The 22,579-nt window shown below is 41.6% G+C and overlaps 1 protein-coding gene across 1 annotated transcript in view; it reads right to left on the reverse strand.

The window, feature by feature from the left end:
* slit3 (slit homolog 3 (Drosophila)) overlaps nucleotides 1-22,579 on the reverse strand; it is a 234,923-nt gene that overhangs the window by 195,312 nt on the left and 17,032 nt on the right. The window contains exons 2-4 of the mRNA XM_015005503.2: nucleotides 21,499-21,570; nucleotides 16,290-16,361; nucleotides 12,992-13,063 (exon numbers count right to left, since the gene is read on the reverse strand). Of these exons, the coding sequence (XP_014860989.1) occupies nucleotides 12,992-13,063; nucleotides 16,290-16,361; nucleotides 21,499-21,570 (216 nt within the window). The remainder of the gene's footprint in view (nucleotides 1-12,991; nucleotides 13,064-16,289; nucleotides 16,362-21,498; nucleotides 21,571-22,579) is intronic.

Raw genomic sequence — 22,579 nt, forward strand, 5'->3', positions numbered from 1 at the left:
CATCATCGCTGAGCTGCTCTCAGGTCATGTAAATCCGGAGCCTCCGTCCTGTTTCCACATGGCTGAAGGAGCAAAAGCCTCTGATTCAGATGAAACGACGCTGACTGCATTTCAGATGTTTCCATGGATACGACTTGCACTGCATTTCTGAAGCGGTTCACGTTTTCACGCCGCTTCCATGGAAACGAGGAGCTAAAACGAAACAAAACTAGGGATGCACCAATCCACTCTTTCATTTCCAGTACCAATATCTGAGGTTTGGTATCGGCCGATTCTGATCTGTTACAGAAAAGTAACACATTTAAAATGTTTCTTTTTTAAAAAAACATAAATGTAGTGAAGTAAAAATGTATTTTTACCAGTACAGCTCAGTTAAAAACACCAACTTCATAAAGTTTGGTCAAACATGTAAAACCAACTTTAACTCGTTAAGTCAGAGAGGTCAGAAGAGGAAAACAACTAAGAAAATGAATTTGACTAAATTGGTCAAATATGTAAAAATAAACTGCAGCAAATCTTCCAAATGTTTCAGAAAGTGCAACTAGAAATTCTAAATATAATGTAAAATAAATAATAAAAAATAACATAGAATCAGACTGAATAGATCTGCTCTTATGAAATGGGAACATTGATCCCTGATCTAGAATTGTTTTCAGTATCGGGATTGATACAGATATTAATATCATCTCTAAACAAAACATTACTGACATCAGGTAAACATACCTGACGTCTGCAGCATGGTTGTACATTCGTCACGTAGAAGCAGCAGATTTCCCCAACTGCTAAGCAGCTAATGCTACCAATGACCTCATGCTAAGCTATGCAGATGCTCTGTCTGCACTGACGAAGATCCGCTCCCACCGAACACTCCGCGTGGTGGATTTTCTGTTTATAAAGGCCAAAAAATAGGAAGGATCACTGCAAAGGTAACATCCCCAGCCTGACGCAGCTCAACTCTGTAACCAGACAAACTCTGAACTTCAAGTTCCACAAAATGAAACTGATTCCTTTCAGTTTACAATAACAGTATGAATTATGTGACAGGAAGCAGAAAACTGCAGCTTTAGGCACCAGGTTTTGTTCTTCGTTTGTCCTTTACCTGCCTCAAACACGCAGCGGTCCGGCCAGCGAGGAAGAGCTGCAGCGATTCGCGGCTGCAGGATGTGAAGTGGCTCATTGTTTCCTGTGAAGAGCCTGCGGTGGCTCAGCCTTATATAGCGAAGCTACAAATTAGCGGGCAGGCCTCTGGAGCCTATTGTCTCTGGATGAAACAAACCGGTCGCAGACACACACTCAAAGCCTTGGGTCCGACCGCACGGCTGATGCTGCGCTTGTAAAAATGACCAGAATGCAGGATGACAAGTTCAGGGAGAACAATGTGTGCGGCAAACCACAGCTGCTCTCCTTCCTCTGAGTCCTGATGTTGCATGAGGTTAGGTCCATGCAGCTGCAGGAGACGCAACTAAAGCCATGCAACATGATGCAACCCGTCAAAATAAAAGCTGCAGGAACGCATGATAAGAAAAGACGAGAAGAAAAACTAAGAAAACGGAGAAAGGGGAAGAAATTTTCCCATATTTCTGTTTAAATCCTAAAACAAACATTCCAGCTTCATTTGTTTAGTTCAGTCTGACACACACACACACACACACACACACACACACACACACACACACACACACACACACACACACACACACACACACACACACACACACAGCGACTTCTAAACCCAAACAAGATAAACCTCCATGTTTGCAGCTTCATCTCAGTAACAGACGAGCTGCCAGGCCTCAGTAGGATCTTTAATTATCGTCTTCAGCCTAAATCATGTTACGTTCATCGTCTCCCTCTGCTTCCTTTGCTCTTATTGGTGGAACCCAGTTTTCCCATTTCCCACTGCAGCTTGCTGAGATTTCAGCCCACTTTTCAGAAAAAAACAAAAAAACAAAAGAAGGAAAGACAGTTTTCTGGAGGGAGAGTGGTGAACCAAAGGTCAAACTAAAACACATCTGAAATTGTCCTGCAGGCCGGCTGCTTTTAACCTAAAATCCCGTCTTCACTGCTAATCCAGACGCATTCAGGAAAATTCGATGGAGGACGATCTGCAGCAGGACTTCTACCTGAGAGGAACAGACTGTTCTGCTTCAGATCCGGCCACCGATCTCCAGACGGAGAGGAAGAGGAGGAGAGCTCCGCGGCGGGCGTCCGGGTGTTTTGTGTTTGTTTCTGTTTGTATGGGACGTATAAATATATCCGTACAGGTTTTCAAGTGGCTTTGTGGTGTTCTGGATTTAGACGAGGCCTGGCTGAATCTCCTCTCACCCCATTCATGTGGCGCAGGCCGCATTTCTGCTGAGTCTCACTTCTCCTATAGGCTCTACCGCAGCCAGGCGCACAGTCCCACTCTGTTCTGTCTGGGTGCTGCGGCTCGCTTCAGCTCCTTTTCACTCACTTTATACACCAAGTATAATAACAGCATCAACGTCTTTAAAGCTCTTTAAACTGGTGAAATCCCGGAGCGGGACAAATGGTTCCTCTGGTGGGTTCTGGGTCGAAATGTGAGCAGAAATACCTCCAGAGGGCGGAGCCTAGCCACGAGGCTGCAGGTGAGAGCCGCAACCCGGCGGCCATGATGAGGAGGGAAAAACAACCTAAAAATGATCTAAAAAATATGTGTTCAAAGCCTCAACAGTGTGTAAAACATAATCTGAATTATTCACACAGCATACTAACTCTCATTAAATAGTGAATTTCCTGTCAGTTTTCATCTGACAGCGACACAAAGGAGAAGCTAACCAGCCAATCCTGTGTGGTTGCTAGGGGAAAATAATCAACATTCGACCAATCAGCGTCGGGCGCTCAGAGTATAGAAGATACCTGGACGTTTTTTTGGGTTCCCATGGCGACATGGTTCCCATGTTTTATAAGCATTAACCTCCACATCGCTCTGCTCTTCACCTTGTTCTGGTCATCAGATGCTAATATTTGCTCTTTGCAGATAATCAGTTGTGTGTTTTATTTGATGCCTATGCTGCTCTGGTTAGCATAATGCTAATGCTGCTCTGGATAAATGTTGCTAACATTTCTACTTCAGCTGGTGCTGTTGTTGCCTGTGAGTTTCTGCTGCTGTTTTTGTGCTAATGTTTGGCCGGTCTGAGCACTGAAGTCCTGTTTGCTGACTCAGATCTATGAACATTCATATCTGGTAGATGTATCCAGATAAAGCCAGACGGTTTGCTTGGTGTTAACCAGCAGAACCTGGTTCAGTCCTTCTGACTACAGTTAAGTTGATGTGATTATTTCAGTTGTTTCTGGTAGAAATCCTCTGCTGTCATTAGTTGATTCTCTGAAGTTTGTTAAACTTCTGTTATCTGTTGACACTGATTTAATAATTAAATTCTTTATATTTTGCAGTTTGCTGAACATTTGACTAATTTACCATCGCTGTGATCGTGGTGTTTCTTCCGGCTCCAGGATGGTTTTTATTTAGACGTTGGCTTTGCCGTTTTTCCTGTTATTTTTCTGGATGAAGAATTTCATATTATTATGGAACTGCAGACATTTTCTTTCTTTTTATTTGAATCCTCATGCTGGACTGGGAAGGAAAATCCCAACAAGAAGTTTTTTCACCAGCCGCCCCTGGACTCCATCATCAGTACAGAGTAAAAATAAAGGTTGGTATTCATTCAAAAACCACAATTGACTGCAATAAAAAAACTGCAGCCACACTGACTTCATAAATGCAGGTCTGACAATGAAACTCAGATAGTTCTTGACTAAAGCTGCAGACGCTTCAGATGGTCATCAGAAGTCGACCTCCCCATTAGCCCTCTCTGCTGCCACTAAACAGTTAAAGCTGAGCGAGAGTTGCCAGTTGCAGTGATAGTGGTGTTTCTGCGCGACCTGATCCGGCTCCAGGATGGTTTTCATTTAGTCAGACGTTGGCTTTGTTTTCTTGACTCATGATGTCAGAGCGAACGGAGCCATTTAGCCCCTTCCAGCCAGCAAGTTACGCCACAGTAACTTAATGACAAACAGGCAAACCGTGAGTTAGGCTCTAAAGGTCACTGCATGAAGCTGGATGAAAGTCTTCTGAACTGCAACATTTTCCACAGTAAAATGTGCAGAAAAAGGTTTATCCTAAAGAGATCTTTTAGATGTTTAAAACCTGGATGTTCCCTTATGCTTTGTGAGGTTTTTACTCCACTAGTTCAGTGATTTAAATGTTCACATTATGAAGATAAAGTGGATGAGGTTACAGCACTCTGAGGTCTTCATTCTTTGCTCGCGTTTGAACCCGTTGCTGTGCAGAAATCCCAGCAGTCTTTGCGGGAACGTGTTGATCCGAGACAAGCGAGGCGACAGGACGGGTTTGTTGCTGAGGGACATGAAGTCCACGTCTGCAGTATTTCTGTTTCTGTTGCTGTGACAGTGAGGCGCAGACTGTTTGTGGCTCATCCATTCATGTGTGTGGCTGTTTATAAGACGCTGATTACATCAGAGAAATAATAACAGTTTTGGTTCATTTGTAACAATCAGACCTCATTTAAACAGTATTAATCACGGGAGTCGAAGTGGAAGAAGGGTGAGGCCCCACATGTACCGCTGTCCCTGTACAGATAAGTGCAGCTCTCAGGTCCCATGGATGCCTGTCTGCACGCACGTGTGTGTGTGTGTGTGTGTGTGTGTGTGTGTGTGTGTGTGTGTGTGTGTGTGTGTGTGTGTGTGTGTGTGTGTGTAAAGCAGACATTAACCAGTCCTTCCCATGTAGTTCGTAGCCATAATAGTGACCAACAAAGGGTGATAGCTCCGTAGACCTCCCAGAGAGACGAAGACCAACTGAAACATTCCCACTGACCTCCTGGCATTAAACACTAATCACATATTAGTGTAGGAGTGTATGTGATGCTCTCTAGTTCAAAATACATGGAAAGATCAAACTCAAACCGGAAAATACTCAAATGAACAGTGATTTCTTAAAACATAAGATTATATAAATTAAAGCTTCAAAATATTAATGAAAACACATTTCAACTGTTAGGAGTAGCTTAGAATAAGTATAAAAACTTTAAAAATTGGGCTGTAAAAACTGTACAGTGTTTTTAGATGCTCTAAAAAACTGATTTATCAAACTTCACTGTGAATAAAAGCAGGAATATTTCTAAGATCCCCTAAATTATTGATAAATTCTTGTTCCTCGAACTATCATGAATGGTCTCATCTTGTGAACTGGATGCTACACTCCAGTAAACATCAATCTGTGTTTATTTTCGAAAGGCCTTCCTGTTATCTGATCAAAGTTTTGTTCTCTCACCTTCTCACAGCCCAAATAAACAGCAGAATACTGTTTCTTTCTAGTAGCTTCTTCCATCTCTGTTTTACCCTCAGTAACAGCATCCACACCGAGGAGTGTTGGTGTCAGAAGACCCGGTAGCTCTTCGCTACGTTGCGTTCACGTACTGGGTTTTTAATCGTCTGATTTCTTGGTGCATCTCTAAGTATTTAATAATCACTGGGTTGAATTGCTGAGGAAAGGCTCTTATTTACTTCGCTGTGCTCTCACTGCTGAAGCCAACCACATTAGCTCTTACACAAAAACAAAGCAGGAAGCCAGAATCAAACTGCCAGTGTTAAAAAAATCCTGTTGGAAAAATAAATCATGTGAAATAAAAGCCAGATCATCCGTTCATTCTGTCAGAACGGAGAAAACACAAGGCAACAATCAACAAAAGCTTCTTTTTCCTCCCATTCAGGCAGAATGAAACTCGCGCTTTTCTCTCTTAATCTCTCCTGTCTCCTCCTATGTCTTCATTTCTTCTCGTCTTTTCCCTGTCTTTACCTGTTAGCGTCCCACTCCTCCCTCCTCCCTCCATCATTTGCCTCCTGCTGTCTCTCTTTTCTCCGCAGCTCTCGCTCCTCTGCAGCTTCCCAGGGAGACGAGTCTGTTTTCGATTAGCGTTCTCATGTAAACCTAAATTGTGATTAAACAAACGCTGCGTAAATGCGTTTGGACCTACAGAGTATCGAGTTTGTCTCTTCTTAAATCAGCGAACGCGCCAGCTGCTCACGCACAGCCGGGACAGGAGACACGTCTGCAAGCAAACTAAATATAAGACATATGCATACTTAGGGCTGGATGCACACATGAGCAAACAGCTTGATATAGACAGTAGAGTCAGACACAAACACAGCCGACTGCACAGATTACGACATGTGGCCTCAATCAGACCCTGCAAGTCTGCAGAGACGCTCCTGGATGCACGGACAAGCAAGTTGGACCTGGACATGTCCACTTCCTGCAGGAGCAAATGGGTCAGAGGGAAACTCTGACAGTTGCACAGTAGGTTTGTGTACCAGCAGCTCTGCGGCTGCAGCTGCTGTCCAAATCACCTTTATTTGTTAGGAGAAATTACAACCACATGCTGAATCTGAGCTATTTAAGGGCAAACATAAAAATCTCTTGCCGTATAAAAAACAACTGGCTCAAAGCCCCACGCAAACCTTTAACAGGGTTTAGCTTGAGGCAAACTAGCAGTGGAAACGTTGGGTTTAAACACAAACAACAGATTATTGAGCTAATTCAGGGCGTCCAAACGTTCTGCCAGGTGGGCCAAAACATGCACATTACACTCACTTTAGTTTTTTCAAAGTTAAAATTATTCTTTTTAAACCTGTTGACCAGTAAACTAATTTTGCTATTTTAATTTGACAAAACACATTTTTTGGGGAAAGGGAAGAGCAAGTGAAACTTAAACAGGGTTTTGTGATTCGCCTTGTTAAGAGAAAAGCATCCAGTTTGTAATTTATTCTGGGTTTAACTGAAAAAACAAAGCAAATCAAAATATCTATTCTTAGCAACAAAACCAAACTTTCCCCTAAAAACACTTACTATTTTCAAACAGGTTTAATGAATTCACTGAAAGCAGGTTTGGCTTCAACAAAATCTGTTTCTGAGTAAAAGTCACTGATCATATTTATTATTAAATAAAAAGCAAACGCACGGTTCCTTTGAGTTGTTCCAAACATTTTCAGTTGTAAGAAGATTTGAATTTATTGGTATAAATGAAAAGCCTCCACATGCAAAAACCAACTGCCTGGTCATTATTGGGTTTCAGTCACACAAAGTCTATTTTAACAGTAAAAACACCAAATATATTTTAATACGCATCAAAACACACAGCAGAAGCTAACATCTGAGTTTCAAACTTCTACCCTAAAAATCAAAACTGGGAAACTTTAACTATTTACAGGCCAAAAAGGTCAACAAATTAAAAATCCAAAAATCTGTTTTTCTTTTTTAGTTTTACCTGCTCAGTGATTTTTAATACAATCTGTATACAAACTCTTACCAAGTATTTCTGTCTAGTTTTTGTCTTGGTTCACTTGAAATAAGACAAAACTATCTCACACTTTTCAGGAGCTTTTTTAATATTGGTGAAGAATTAACAGCTCCACTGGCAGATTATTTCCCTTACAGGAAAAACGTCTTGAAATAATCTGCCTTATTTAAAGTGCACTAAGATATTGGTAAGATTTTGTGTTTTTGCAGTGTGTCATTAAAGATCCAGAACATAAAAATACCTTCAGACTTATTAAAAGAAAAAAACATTTTCCAAATTATCTGTTTTGGAAACAATTTCAAAACAATTTGGCCAAAATGTAAATTTAGCCAAGATATTTTTAACCATAAATAAAACTTGGGAGTGTTTGGACGCATTTACAGATTGTGAAAGCTGCTGGTTACTCCAAGTTCTGTTTGCATCTATAACATTTATGGCTATTTGTAATTTAGAAGCATAACAAAAGAAAAATAGACTTGAGTTGTTTTGGCAGAAACAGAAATCCTCTTCTGCGCCATTAAATATAAAAATTATCTACCCATTTCTATCAATTATGTATTTATCTATTGCATTTAACCGCCTATTAAATAATTTTAAATTAAATAAAAACACAATAGCTGTTGACGTGTGAGCAGAGAACATGATCGTAAACAACAAACAGTTCTTGCTGTGAGACTCAAGTCCTGCAAAGAACTGTTAAAAAGAATCAAATCGCTCATCTAGTTAGAAATATCTATATTTAGAAGTTTTCTGCTTTTGTTACATTTTCAGTTAAGAGTTTCTGTTAGTTTCTGTCATGAAGTCATCTATAAACCATCAATAAATCTATAAGTAATCTATAAATCCTCTGGTTTAATCGCCTCATTCACATCCAGTTCTGTCCTGTTTTTGATATTTCTGAGTTTTAAGTTTCTCACTAATGTCTCATCAGTTTCTGAATTCATATTAAACCCACAGGATTTTTAGGCCACATGGACTCATATGGAGTTTTATCACCATATTTTGTGATAACGACAAACCTGACAAGAAGAACTGTCTATTTTTTATTTAACTGTAAGGCTGCAGCTGCGTCACAGCAATTATGGCCCCACAAACACAAACACTGCTCTGAGAAACATTCCTATTCTTTAGCACAGCATCACATGAAGTCTGATTTGTGTCACTAAGTCGCCCACAGTAACTGGATTTAATCATGTTTATTAATATTTATTGATTCTTTGAACAAAACAAAATAAAAACATCAAAAATCTAAAGATAGTTTTGGGGTTTCGTTTAACATTAATTTATCAGAATTCTTCTCGTGATAAAAACTTTATCACAATAAATGATAAACAATGTGATAAATGCTCACTTCTACCTGTACTTACCACAAATTAATACCTTATTAATTTAAGAAGGTATTATTAAACTAATAACAGGTTATTTTAAATACTTTTTAATTATTTTAATGGTCTTAATTTTTTGAAAACACTCTGGAATAAAACTGAATATGAAATCAGATAATTATGAAGAAGAAAAGAGAGTTTCATTAGAGCAGCTAACCAATCAGCAGAGGATCCATCAGCCAATCAGCAGAGAGGAGTGTGTTAATTACCAGCTGGTCCTGAGTAAAGGATTTAAATAGGCCGCCTCACAAACCCTGATTTGTTGACCTAGACTGCAGCGGATGGTTTCTCTGTCCTGTTCCGTGTTTCTGCTCAGGGCGACGGTTTTTTTGCTGTTAGAAACATTTCTCAGCGTTTATCCGCCGTTGTTCTGCAGCTCAGTTGGGTTAAGCATCGTTGTCAAGGACGCAGCGACTGGATCCGTTTGTTGTCCTCTCTCTGGACACAAACACTTTCCTTCCTTCAGTTCAGCTTCTAAAAAGCCCCTCAGCCTGACAGCTTGGCCTCTGGCGTTCATGGAGCGGCGGAAAAAACAGCCATTACAGCAAAACCCTGAAGAACCACACAGGATTACCCAAACCGCCCTGCGATCTGACGGTTCTTCCTCCGGTCAGCATGGAAGAGCAGCAGGAAGAAAAAACAAATCAAAAGACGAACTCTGTGACCTGCAGCAGGAGGAAAACTAACCCTGAACATGGCGCTGGCAGCATCATGCTGTGGGGAAATGGACGGAGCTAAAGATCTAAAAATCTGTCAAATTATGAAATACTTTTCACCAAACACGGCAGCTCATATGATCTTTTCCATCCGACCTGATAAAAGTTTCAGTGTCAGACGATCAAAGCTTCTAGAGTTTGCTTGTTTTAGTCTTTATAAGGAGAAAGTTTCATCTTGTAGCAGAGCGGATTGTATTTTTCATTTTTCTCCACATATAGTCGAGGTAAAAAGGTCACCTCCACCACAGAAGAACCTGTTTATGTTAAAACATCATTTTGTGCTGCTATAAGGACCAAGTCACTGCTATGTTACAGAATATTCATCATTTCGGTGTAATTAGAAAAGTATTTCATGTCTGGAGTCTGATCCCTCTGGGCCCCTCGCCGACCAATCACACGTAACCCGAGGAGAACCAAGTTGCTCCTGGCAGCAGCCCAGCGCCGCTCCGCCTGCGGTCAGCATCTCTGCACCAACATGCAGCTAGAGAGGAGAAGCAGCGGTCCGGGTCTGGGTCAGGGTCCAGTACCAGGTCCGGGTCCAGTCTGGGTCAGGGTCGCGGTCCGGTCCGGTCCGGGTCTGGTCTGGATCTGGGTTAGGGTCCAGTACCAGGTCTGGGTCCGGTCTGGGTCAGGGTCGGGGTCCGGTCCGGTCCGGGTCTGGTCTGGATCTGGGTTAGGGTCCAGTACCAGGTCCGGGTCCGGGTCTGGGTCCGGTCCGGGTCTGGTCTGGGTCCAGTACCAGGTCTGGGTCCAGTCTGGGTCCGGTCCGGGTCTGGTCTGGGTCCAGTACCAGCTCTGGGTCCGGTCTGGGTCAGGGTCGGGGTCCGGTCCGGGTCTGGTCTGGGTCAGGGTCGGGGTCCAGTCCTGGTCAGGTCCGGGTTTGATCTGGGTCAGGGTTGGGGTCCGGTCCGGGTCTGGTCTGGGTCTGGTCTGGGTCAGGGTCGGGGTCCGGTCCGGGTCCGGTCCGGGTCCAGTCCGGGTCTGGTCCGGGTCTGGGTCTGGTCCGGGTCTGAGTCGCTGTGGGACCGGAGACAGGTGGTGAGGACACTGTCTCTCAGGCTCCCAGAACCACCGACTCCAGGTTTACATCCAAAACAACGCTCTGTGTTTTCACCAGGTTCATGCACCTCTCGGTGGAATTGTCCTAGTCAAAGTTCAAGCTCACTGGGAATCTAAGGATGTTTCCTCTCCTGATGGTCCGGTTGACCCGGTTCTACTGGAACCAGAACATCTGCTCCTCCTCCAGCTGCTGTGGCTCTGAGTCAAACCAGCCTGTTCCCCTCCTGGCCTGTGGGGGCGCTGCACCAAGAACCACTGAAGGAAACGACACAAAAACCTCTGAAGACACTGAGAGCAACTTCCTTCTTCACCAGATGGAAACAAGATGGAGGATTTTAGCGGTTGGAGGATTTCTCTTTAGGCTAAAGATCAGGAGACATTTCTGCTGCTAGCGCTAGGCTAGCATGCTAGCCTTGGTTGTATTTACCCAGAATGCCCTGCTCTGTAGTCCACTTTCTGCTTCTGGAGCGGTCTCCGTTCAAACCGAACCAGAGTTCACTTCAACCGAACCCAGACTGGGGTTTGGAGGTCCAGAGGTCAGAGGTCAATTGGCGTTCACACCTCACCAACCGGACCGGACTCTTTAGGCAATCGGACTGGAGTTGGATTAATGCGAACCTCTTAAAGCGCTGGTGTAACTCAGGTTAAGGCCTCTTAAAGAGACGGCGCTCTCCGTGGGGAAGCAACCACAGACTGCAGTGGCTCCTGGTTCTGGGTTCTTTAGCTAGAACCTGGAAGAACCCCAGGCTCCATCCTGAAGTCACGTTTTCCATTAAAGCGGGAAGTTTTCATGTCTTCATGCTTCATGTGTTGCTTTGTTCAAGCAGAAAAATGAAAGTTCATAAAGAGGTAAATCAGCCAGAAACATGGCCGCCCCTCCTCCTGCTTCTCTTCTCCTGGTCGGCGCTCCAGCTCCTTTCCTCTCCAAACCTCAGACCACACGGCTTTAATAGGAGGGTTAAGAGGTAATTCCTATCACACTACCATCATTTAATATCTAACCAAGGCTGACAGGGAGGAAGGCTGCAAATCCAAACCAGAAAGCCACCAGCAACCCCCATCCCCCGTTTCACGTCCTTCTCTACCTTCATCCTGAAACATATTTCTGTTCTTTCTGTTTTACACCAACAGACGTTCACATCATCACTTCTTCCTGAGAAAAAGAGGAAAAACTGTCGAGTTTTGGAGAGAAAATCAGTAAAAGTGACAGAGAAGAAAGTCCAGAGTGTAATTTAAATTCTGCTGATGGGAACGTTGGGATATAAAGAACATGAGATTTATGATGTTAAGTTTGGATCGCGTTCATCGCTTTCCGTTCTCCTGATCCGTCCGTGGAGATCCGAGCTAAAAAGGAGGAAAATCCGAACAACGGAGAGCAGTTTCAGGTTTTATGGAAGAACAACGGAGCAGCATTGTTTCTGCAGCGCACCGCGCCGCACGCAGGGGGCGCTGCAGAGACACCGGCGGCTCCAGGTTCACTGGGTTCAACCAGCTGGAGGCTTCAGAGACATCTTCACCCATCCCAGAGATTACATTCATAAAACCAGATTAATAAACCAACCTAAACCGCTCACACCCGGCAGCAGAAACTAAAATTATTATTTTTAATTAATTTAAACACAATGAGTGAAAAATGGTCAAAAACTTTTACTTTACGATTGATAATTAATAAGAAACCAGCATGTTCGTAAATGAAAGTGTGATGTCATCAATGACATCACCGCTAAAATCAGAAACTGGTTACTGTTGAAAAGTTGGTCAAAATATTTACTCATCAGTTCTTATTTCTCTATCTAAATAAAAATAAATACTGAATAACTAATCAAAATCAATTTTGATGAAAAAAATAACTATAAAAAACATAAATAAGTAAACTTAAAAAAACTAAAGTTAATAAATACAATTACCTAATTAAAAAAACAAAAATAAAAAAGTAAAACAAATTACTTAACAGATACAAAATAAAAAACATAATATAAATAAATGTATCAGTTAGTTAATTAAAAAACAAAATACTAAAAAATGAACTAAATAAATAAATACCTGTGAATAATTGTTAAAACTGTTACTGTCAGCAGTCATATTGCATGTTTTACTATTCAAGCCCTGCTGACACACACACACACACACACACACACACACACACAGGAATAACTACAAGAACAATCACAGAGATCCAGACTGCAAAACCAGTAAAAAGGTTCTTCAACCTGAGCTGAGCGAGGAGAAACCAGGTTGATGGAAGAATGAGATGGCGAGATAAAAAAAGAGAAGAAGAAGAAGAAGTAGGAGGCTTTGCTGCATCGCTCTGACCTCTGACCTTTCTGGGAAAACTCCAGATTCCCAGACAGAATCATTCAGTTCACCTGAGCAGCCAGAGGAGCACGGCGCGGCGGCCATGTTTGTTCACACAACACAAGAGAGGGGAACCATAAGGGGGGAACCATAAGGAGGGAACCATAAGGAGGGAACCATAAGGAGGACTCACACTCGGCCCAGTTTGGGGTTGGACTGGAAGAGAAGCTCTGGGAGGAACTGCAGCTTGTTTCTGTTCAGGCGTCTGCAGGGACAGAAACAACATGGAGGTTAGGACCAGATTCAGGTGGACCACACCTGGACGCACCAATCAGATCACAGTGTCTCCTGCAGGTTGTCAGTGATTTAAAACTCCTCATCATCACCTTCATCCTCAGATAAGACTGAGTAAAAACTTTTTGTTAGTTTGTTTTGGGAGAAACTGTATGAAAACAGAAGAAAGTTGGGTGGAAGAAAAACTTCCTGACCTCATTAATGTCTGCCAGGAATGAGAATGTGAGCGATGTCAGAGGTTATGTTACACATTTTACTGATAAAACTCAGTCAGATTTAACACACACAGCTCCAAAAAACACCAATACAACTCTGAGGGAAAATAAGAACAACCACAAGATTACATCAACCGCCTGAGATGAGAAATTTATTTTAAAAAATCTATGAGTAAAATAATAACATGACAATAATAATTCATGCTGGGTTTGTTTTTGATTCACTCTGATTTGGAAAAACAGAGAAAAGAAGCCAGTAAAGATGGAGGACAAAATTTAGCCACAAATAAAGGTTTTAAGTGTTTTATCAGCTGCGGCTCTTGCAGCATAAAACATGTCAGATGTTAGAGATGTGTCTTCTCCTGGTTCCCATGTGAGCAGAAGATAAACGAGGACAACGCGAGCGGAGGGAGTGAGCGCGTTATCAGGCCGGCTGAGAAATGAGGCGTGGATGGGAAAAAGAGATGCAGGGCTGGGTCACGGGGTCACGGGGTCACGGGGCCGTGGCATCGAGTTAGTGTTGGAGAAGACACAGACACAGACCTCTGACCTCCGAGACAGAGACTTTCACTCTGATCCAAGCAGAGACAACAACAAAGACATATTCACCGTTTCTGACTGGATAACCTGATGGGAGGAGATACTCCACATGAAATTATGAAAAAACACAAAATATTAACAAATATTTCAGTCTAGTTTCTACTGCAAATACCTTAGAACATTTAAAATAAGACAAATCTAACTTACAGGTAACTTTTCAGGAATATATAGGAGCTTGTTTTAAGTAAACAGTTCCTTAATATTGATGAAAACGTTCTGGCAGATTCAGGATTTCCTCTAGTGTATCATCAGCCTGGCAGCCGCCAGACTTTACTTGCTCCCCACCAGACTTATAAATTTCTTTCAAGAGTATTTTTTATGTTTGCCTTTTTTAAAGTTGGTGTTTAGGTTTTGTTAATAATATCTTGCCAATAACTCATAACTGCTAAGTCATATTTTGACATTTCCTGTGACATTTAAACATTTTTAACTCAAAAACATGGCAGCTGCTGGTGAACCGACCACCAAGTTTTCTGTGAAAAAAGAAATCTCAGATTATTTCACTTTTATCATGAAAAAATGTTCATTATGAGTGAAATAATCTGCTAGTGGAACTGGTACTTTTTTTAAAATCAACACTCTCATTGATATTGACTTAAAAGCAGCTCCTATATCTGAAAAGTAAAGGCTGAATAATAATTTAAATACAGTAATTATTTTAACTTGATAATGTGAGTGAAAATAATCCAGAAATGTGTTGGTTAGCTGTTGAAACAGTTTTTATGAGATAATTATTTGGTTTAAATTACAGTATAAAGTTAACTCAAGGCTGAAGAGCGATCAGCACTAAAAAACAGATATTCTAGCTGACTTTCACGTTAAACCATCTGTGCAGCATCTTTATGAGGTTTACATCAACCTCCATCTTTTCACAGTTCTTAAATTCAGATTTAAGTCAGAGTAATAAAACATTAAAACCAGAAAAAATTCTTTTGTTGTAGTTTTGACCCAAAAGTATTAAATATTAAATATTTCTCCTCATCTTCAGATCAGCAGCTGATCTCCATTTCCAGATAAAACCAAAACATTTACAGACTAAACTATCTGAAATATGTGACTGTTTAGTTTTTACAGGGATAAATGTGGATTCAGCCTCATCCTGCAGGTGTGTGTGTGTGTGTGTGTGTGTGTGTGTGTGTGTGTGTGTGTGTGCGTGCGTGTGTGTGACTCTGAATCTGCTATATCAACAAATCCCAGAGCAAATCGCTGAGCAGCTGTAGGAAGCCGAATACGGAGTCCTGCAGAACTTTTCACACCGCCTAAACTTTTTTCCTGTCATGTCACGAAACTACAGCAGAGGCTTAGAGCCACTGGAAGAAAAACTAAAATTATGACTGTAATCTTCTGAGATCAAAAGAAATCTGAGAAAAAAATTTGGAAATTGAGAAAAAAAAGTCAAAATTCTGAGAAAAAGTCAGATATTGAGTTTAAATTTGGAATTATTTTTTCCCCAGCAGCCCTAATCGTTACAAATGCTGCATTCACACCAAACATGTTACTGTTGTGATCTGTGTTTTCTGTGTATTTATTTTGAAGTTTTCTGTGTTTATTAGCCTGTTCCGCTGTGGGTCTCTGTCTTCCCTGCTGATTGATCCCAGCTGTGTCTCGTTTCTTCGATTTCCCTCCCGTGTATTTAGTCCCACCTGTTGTCTTTGTCTCTTGTCGGTCCTGGTCGTGTGGAACCAGCCAGCTTCCCTGTGCCGTCGTGTGTTCGTTGTTCTCTCCCGTGGATTATTGTCATTAAATCATCATCTTCACTTCATCCTGGCCTGCCTGCGTGTTCCCTCACCAAAACCCACAGATCGTGACAGTTACGCGCATCAAAAACGCGTCCGATGCTTCGAGGTCGACGCGTGTCTGACATTTTGCTCTACATCAACATGTTTCTGGTTTACATTCAGTCTGTGTCGAAGTGCAGCGAGGGCGTGTCAGACGCCCTAGCCGTTGTTTTCCATTGCCGGCATATTTCTCGGAAGCGCTGGACGCATCAAGTGCTCAAAACGCCGCGCTAGATTGCTGAGGTGCGGCTGACACGCGAAATTCGTTTGGCGAGAACGCACCAAAAAACGTTTGTGCGTTTTAATCCGACCTTTATGTGACAGTAACTCAAACCAGAGCGTCATGGCGGCGTCAGATGAAACAGATTGTTGATTTTCAACATTTTTTAACAAATAATCTGAAAAGTGTGGAGTGCATTTCTATTCATCTCATTATGAGTCAGTAATGGCTGGATACGCATCTTCTGGGTTTTTCTGCACCAGAACATCAGCTTCCAGAACTGCCAGGTGCTTTTTATTTCAGGGTGTTAGAGTAAAATCCCAGCAACACTCACTGGAAAGAGTTCAGGGTGTGAATACTTTGGCTGGATGTGTGAAAACTTACAGCCTCTCCAGCAGCCTGAGGTCCTGGAAGGCTCCTCTCTCCAAGACGCTGATCTGGTTGTCCTCCAGGTGGCTGCAGCAGACAAAACGGCACAGAGACCATAAGTATTCATACCCCTGGACACAAGACCATAAGTATTCATACCCCTGGAGAAGAAACTGTTAGTTTTCCCACTCTACACAGCAGAGAAATGTCCCGTCTGGCTGCAGCAGAGACACTTCACCGGCTGAGTAAACAGAGAGTCAGCGGAGTGAACAGATCTGACACCAACACTCTGCATAACAAATGTTTTAATCTAGTCAGCCAAAACAAATAATTAACATCCAATTCTTTAGAGCAAATTTCCCCCATTTGTCTCGGGGCTTTCATGTGGTTCCTGCAGACCAACATCTCCAGCGTTCCTGTCCCGGCTCTGTGTGGGTCGCGCTGCTAAGGTTTTCCAGATGGAGCCGACCGAGCAGAAAGAACGTCTCAGCAGACAGCAGGGCGGAGGATTTCTGTCCTATAAGAGCTAAAAACGAGGAAAGAGGAGAACCGAAACGTTTTAAGAGATAAAAATGAGTAAACAAATTTTTTAAAAATGTTTTAGGAGATAAAAACGAGGAAACAGAGGAACCGAAACGCGTCAGCAGTTCTACCAACCCGTCGGGTAAATTAACTTGATTTTGCACTTAAAATGTGTAAGTTGGTCTTTAATGGTTCCATCGTTAAGTTGTTGCAAGTTGGGGTATTTTTGTGTAGATTTGTTAAATTCTGCAATATTTGGCCTGAAGTTGTCTCACTGCTGCCCTCTGTGGTTGAACAGTGGCTACTGCAGGTGAGTTTTCCTATTGGTAACGGCTGGGGGCGTAAACCCAACGCTCAGGCATAACACTTGAAAATCACTAATGACAAAAAAAATTGCTAGATTTATCAACAGTCACTTCATTTTTTGTTGTTTAAAGTTGTTAGATTTGTTGCAGGTCACTTTTTTTTTAAAGTTGCTCAAAGTACCACTGGCTCTGGTTTTAAAACGAGAACCCAAAGCGCTGCGCTGAGTGTGAAACCACATCGACCATCCGGCTTCTCCTGAGCAAACTCCAGTTTTCATTAAATCTGGATTTGTTTGGGACTTCTGAATCCAGTCTGGAAGAGATCTGGGATTGTGCCAGAGATGCTATGCTAACCGTAGAGGTAGCAGCAGCCAGATGGGAAACTGCTGGATGTTTTTAATGCGGCTTACAGATCAACTTCTGATGACGAGGCTGGAGATTCCCAGATAGCAACAAATCAGGAAACTAGAGCTTTTATTTTGTTTACAGTATTTTCCGCATTATAAGGCGCATAGAATAGACGCTACAGTAGAGACTGGAGTTACGTTATGCATCCACTAGATGGAGCTGCACTAAAGTGAATGTCAACAAAACAGTCCGACTCCGGTCAGCAAGGACAGCCTTCTGACTGGGCCGGGGCCGGACGATGGTCACCCTTCTCCGTTCGCCCACAGCATGTTGGTGGAGAACGTGGTGCTAAACGACCTGCAGACGACCTGATTATAGACGGTCGGTAGGTAGATGGGTCAGTCAAACTTTATTAACAAACCAGCGTTCTGACAACTATCCCAGCATGCACCGCACGCTTCTTCTTCTTCTTCTTCTACAGGCGAAAATGAAGTCGGCGGCTGCTTACCGTAGTTGCTAGACCTGTTGTGGCTCAATATTGGTCCATATAAGGGGCACCGGATTATAAGGCGCGCCTTATAGTGCAGAAAATACGGTAGTTTATATTATTGAGAGGCAGCAGAATCACCAAATCAGTTTTATTTTACCTGTTAACGCCGTCTTTAATCTAAAATAATTCAATTATTCACAGCAAGGAAAACTAAATGAAGTTTTCCTCTCAGTCTGAGTTGTGACTGAATCAGTAAGAATGCTTTTATTTTGTAAAGATGCTGACTTCACGAGTGAAAAATATTTTTACTCAGATTTAATGCTGACACGTTAAGAACCGCCCACAGACGTCCTGGATAATAAAACAAACGCACCTAATTTCATCTCAGGTTAAAGGTCAAAGTTTCGTCATAAAACCCGAGTCAGAGTCACGAGTCTTTGTCTCTGGGCTTCACTGTCACACGAGACCCGTCAAAGTTTGATGCTCAGTTTTTTGTTTGTGCCTCAATAATCAATAAATTAACTGATTGCATGATAAATTAAAATGAGTTTGATCATTCGCTGAAAAGATGGCAGCCAGAACAAGCCGTTAGCTTGAACTTTATTATCCTACCTGCCCCCATTGCCTGCTGTCCCTGTCTAAGCTGAATGATCAATAATGTTATAATGTAATTTTGGTTACTGAGGCAGTCGAACGGTTTTTCGTTCGACTGAATGGCTGTTAGCTCTGAATCTTCACTTGGTGTGAATATTTTTGGTTTCCCATTTTTCCCAGGACTTCTCCTCCCAGTTTGGAGGCGAACGTCGCAGCAGTTTGTCTCTGACCACAAGAAACACACCGCTGGCCTCTCACACACACCTACAAACGCACACACACACACTCCCCTCGCTTGCCCCTCTGTCTCTCCGCGCCAACACAATGAAATCAAACACTGCTTATTGTGATTCAGATAAAAAATCAGATGAAGTGAAAATCGTTTTGGAGGAACTCGTTTCTCTCCTCTGGGTATTTTTATCTCTGGTTAAAACGGAGCGCATGCAGCCAGCAGTGATTATAGTTATTAAAGCCCTTACACACACACACACACACACACACACACACACACACACACACACACACACACACACAGACACACACACACACACACGTTTACGTGGCTATCTTTGTGGGGACTTTCCATTGACTTCCATTCATTTCTACATCCTAACTCTAACCAACCAAAACTCAATTCACACCTTAGTCCTAAATCTGACCCCCGACCCAAAAGCATCGTAGGCTTCGGACCCACAAGGAGCAGTGGGTCCCCGCAACATAGTGTCAGGAAAATGGTCCCCATACGGTATTACAAACACACACACACACACACACACACACACACACACACACACACACACACACATTTTAGGCGTAAACAGTGAGAGCCTGTGAAGTGAATTAGGGCAGCAGATAAGCGTCTCGTTCTGCTGAGTTCAAACGTTTCAATGATCAGGAAATAACATGAAGAACCAATCAGCAGCCACGTTATTTCACCATGGCTCAGTTAAAGCAGGAAACAGATGAATACAGACATTTCAAGCACCGCGTTCGATCGCAGATCACGCTCTTGTATCTTTCTACGTCACCATGGAAACTACTTTGTCTTTCACATTAATTTATTATTTAGTATTCTATATTTGTGGTTATAATGTGACAAAATATGGAAAAGTGAATTGAATGTGAATACTTTTTTAAGCCATTGTAAATCTGGATATTAAACTCTTTGTTCCTTTGACCTTTCACTGCCAACAGTTGCGCAGAAGTTGTAAACCGTCCTGATGCTTATGGCTGCTATGCTAGGCTAGCTTAGCTTGTAAAAGTTTGCAGGGCCCGTGCATCGTCACTGGACCTGGAAGCCTCGTTAAGACGTGGATCTGCTTGGCCCTTTAGGCACCCAGAGGCCCGTTAGGTAAATATAACAGCACCTTAATTACTGCAGCATGGAGGCATGAAACTACAGGCTGCAGAAATGTAGAAAAACAAGGAGCAGAAGTATTCACACCTCCTGAACCTGGATAAAAATCCAAAAACTGGAATTACAAACAAAGCTGCAGAATGCAACTTTTTTTTTTTTTTTTTAAGTGTTTTTACATATTTCATAATAGCATAAGAAAAATAAAATAAAACCCCTCTGTCTTCTTACAGTGCTAGCTAGAAGCTACCAATCAGAGGCAGGAGGCGGGTCTTAGCGCTGTCAATCATGCTCAGACCACAGCTTGGTATGAGCATGCTCTGGTCTGAACCATCCATCTGCATCTCCACTGCAAAAACGGTTTTCCTGTAGCGGTAAGTTGTTAGCACATTTAGCATTGCTAAATGAAGGAGGTTGATTGACGGCGATAAGACCCGCCTCCTACCTCTGATTGGTTGTTTTTGGTGCATTTCTTCAGACGTCAGCAGCTCAGGAAGGAGAGCGAGATTATACAGTGAGATAGTTATCACACTGTCATAACATAGATGTAGCTTAAATATGTATAACATTTATTTTTGTAAAAGTTACAAAAAGTGGCTTTAATGGAAACGCACAACATTAGAAAAACTCGGGTTTTCAACTGGTTTCTCAGTCGTATCTAAATTTGTGTATTTAGCAAAAACTGCAACGGAGACATTTTTTTTGCTTCAGACGATTATAAATATGTCATGTTTACATCCATTACCTCCATGATTACCATGCATGAACAAGTTTATTCATGAAATTTTAATTTAATTTCTTATTTAATGGAGACAGAACAATTGCAGTTCAGTTTTTTTAATATTATAAAAGTTGTAAAAGTTTTGCGCCCATTTGTAATGGAAATGCAGCAGCTTTTGTGAAAGTGATTTTTTTTTTTTTATGATTTCTGTATTTTTTTTTTACAAATAAAGTCTGAATGGTGCGGTGTGCATTTAAATCCAGCAAATCGTCTGGTTGCAAATCTTCTTGGCTTGTCTGCACTCAGGCAGGCTGGATGGAAAACCAGCTCATGATGCTGCCACTACCATGTTTCACCATGGAGGGGATCAAGTAACATTTGTGTTTCTTAAAATCAAAAGAGAACAAATTAACAGGAGAAAATGTGCAGAATCTAAAGGATGTGAATACTATTTTATGAGGGATTTATGCAGAGCTGAATTTCTGGAAGCTCCAGGATCTTAAACTGGCAGCAAAAGTGGAGCGGAGCAGATATGATGTGAAGATATTAAATGTATTTCTGCCCAAAGAGACGTTTGATTTAAAGCAGGAAGATGAAAGATGGCTTCCCAATGGAGAAGGTTTTAGACTGAAAAACAAAATAGAGATAATTGTTTCCTGCAACGTTTCCCTTTGGCTTCAAAGCCACTCAAAGAATCTATTCCCACTATTAGATTATTGCTCAGATTATTTAGTTTTTTGAGATCAAACTGGACTTTAAGGTTCTTTGAAGTTCTTTAATTCTTCTCATAAAAGGTTCATTTCTAGTAAACACCAGACCTGCCATCACATTTCCCAGGAGCTATGAACATTTTCTATTTTTAGTTACCGAGAAAAAAGAACCAAACTTACAGAATCCTGAGGTTCTTCAGTCCAGAAAAGTCCACTTTAGTGATTCTGGTGATGTTGTTTTTGTTTAAATCCCTGCAGAGAGAAACAGGAAGGTTATAAATCTGACATGAAACAAAGCAGGTGCTAATGCTAATGCAAACTCAATCAATGTTTCCCATTTTCTCTGAAATGTGTTTAACTGAAGGCTAAATGTGAAGAAACAGTTTGGTATAGTGCAGGTATGCAGGGCGTAAAGGTGGAAAATTCACTGTCTGCTTAAAACAGCAAATTTTCTTACCTTAAACTTACCTTTATCTTTGGAGATAAAGATAAGTTTTCATCGGTGTAGACTGAGCATCTACATAGAGCAGCATGAAATAAAAAATGTGATTGCTGCACAAACATAACGTAATGTTAGATTTGGTTAATGTGGGAGAGCTGGTTGACCTTTTTGCCTTTAAACTTTCATTAATATCTTCAAATCCATAGCAGCACAAACACAATTTGTGCAACACAACAAAATCTTTGCAGTACAAACTTTGACAAGATTTGAAGAAGGATGGGGGGATTGATTCACCTTTCATGACCCTTGGTAAAGGAAAAGGTAATTATATTTATATAGCACATTTTCAGCAACAAGGCAATACAAAGTGCAACATCTACAGATGTTTCCAATGTGATAGTGGCACAAACAAAAAAATTTGCTGCACAAAAGCTACATGTTTAGTTGTTAAACTAAATATTTAGCTTTAAACTAAATATTTAGTTAGCTAGCTTAGAGCTATCAAAAATCTTTAGCTCGCTCTGACTTAAATACATATTTAGTTTGAAACTGTGACATTTATGACTGAATTAATAACATTTATAATTGAATATACCTCATTTTACTCTTTTATGACTAAATAACCAACTTACTTTCTAACTTCACCATCGGGCCCCATAAACACTTGAGTATTTGAACATTGATGACGTTTATGGCTTTAATTTTTCAGCATGTCCATAAAACCCTGGGCTGGTTCTGTTCTGGTACCAGTCTGGTTCTGTTTGGCCCGGTTCTGTTCCGGTGTTTTTCTGCATCTCTCTGAATGCAGCAGCGGGATGA

The sequence above is a fragment of the Poecilia mexicana genome, unplaced genomic scaffold (assembly GCF_051168715.1).
Source record: "Poecilia mexicana isolate PSO_F unplaced genomic scaffold, ASM5116871v1 scaffold_10, whole genome shotgun sequence".
Taxonomy (NCBI): Eukaryota; Metazoa; Chordata; class Actinopteri; order Cyprinodontiformes; family Poeciliidae; genus Poecilia; species Poecilia mexicana.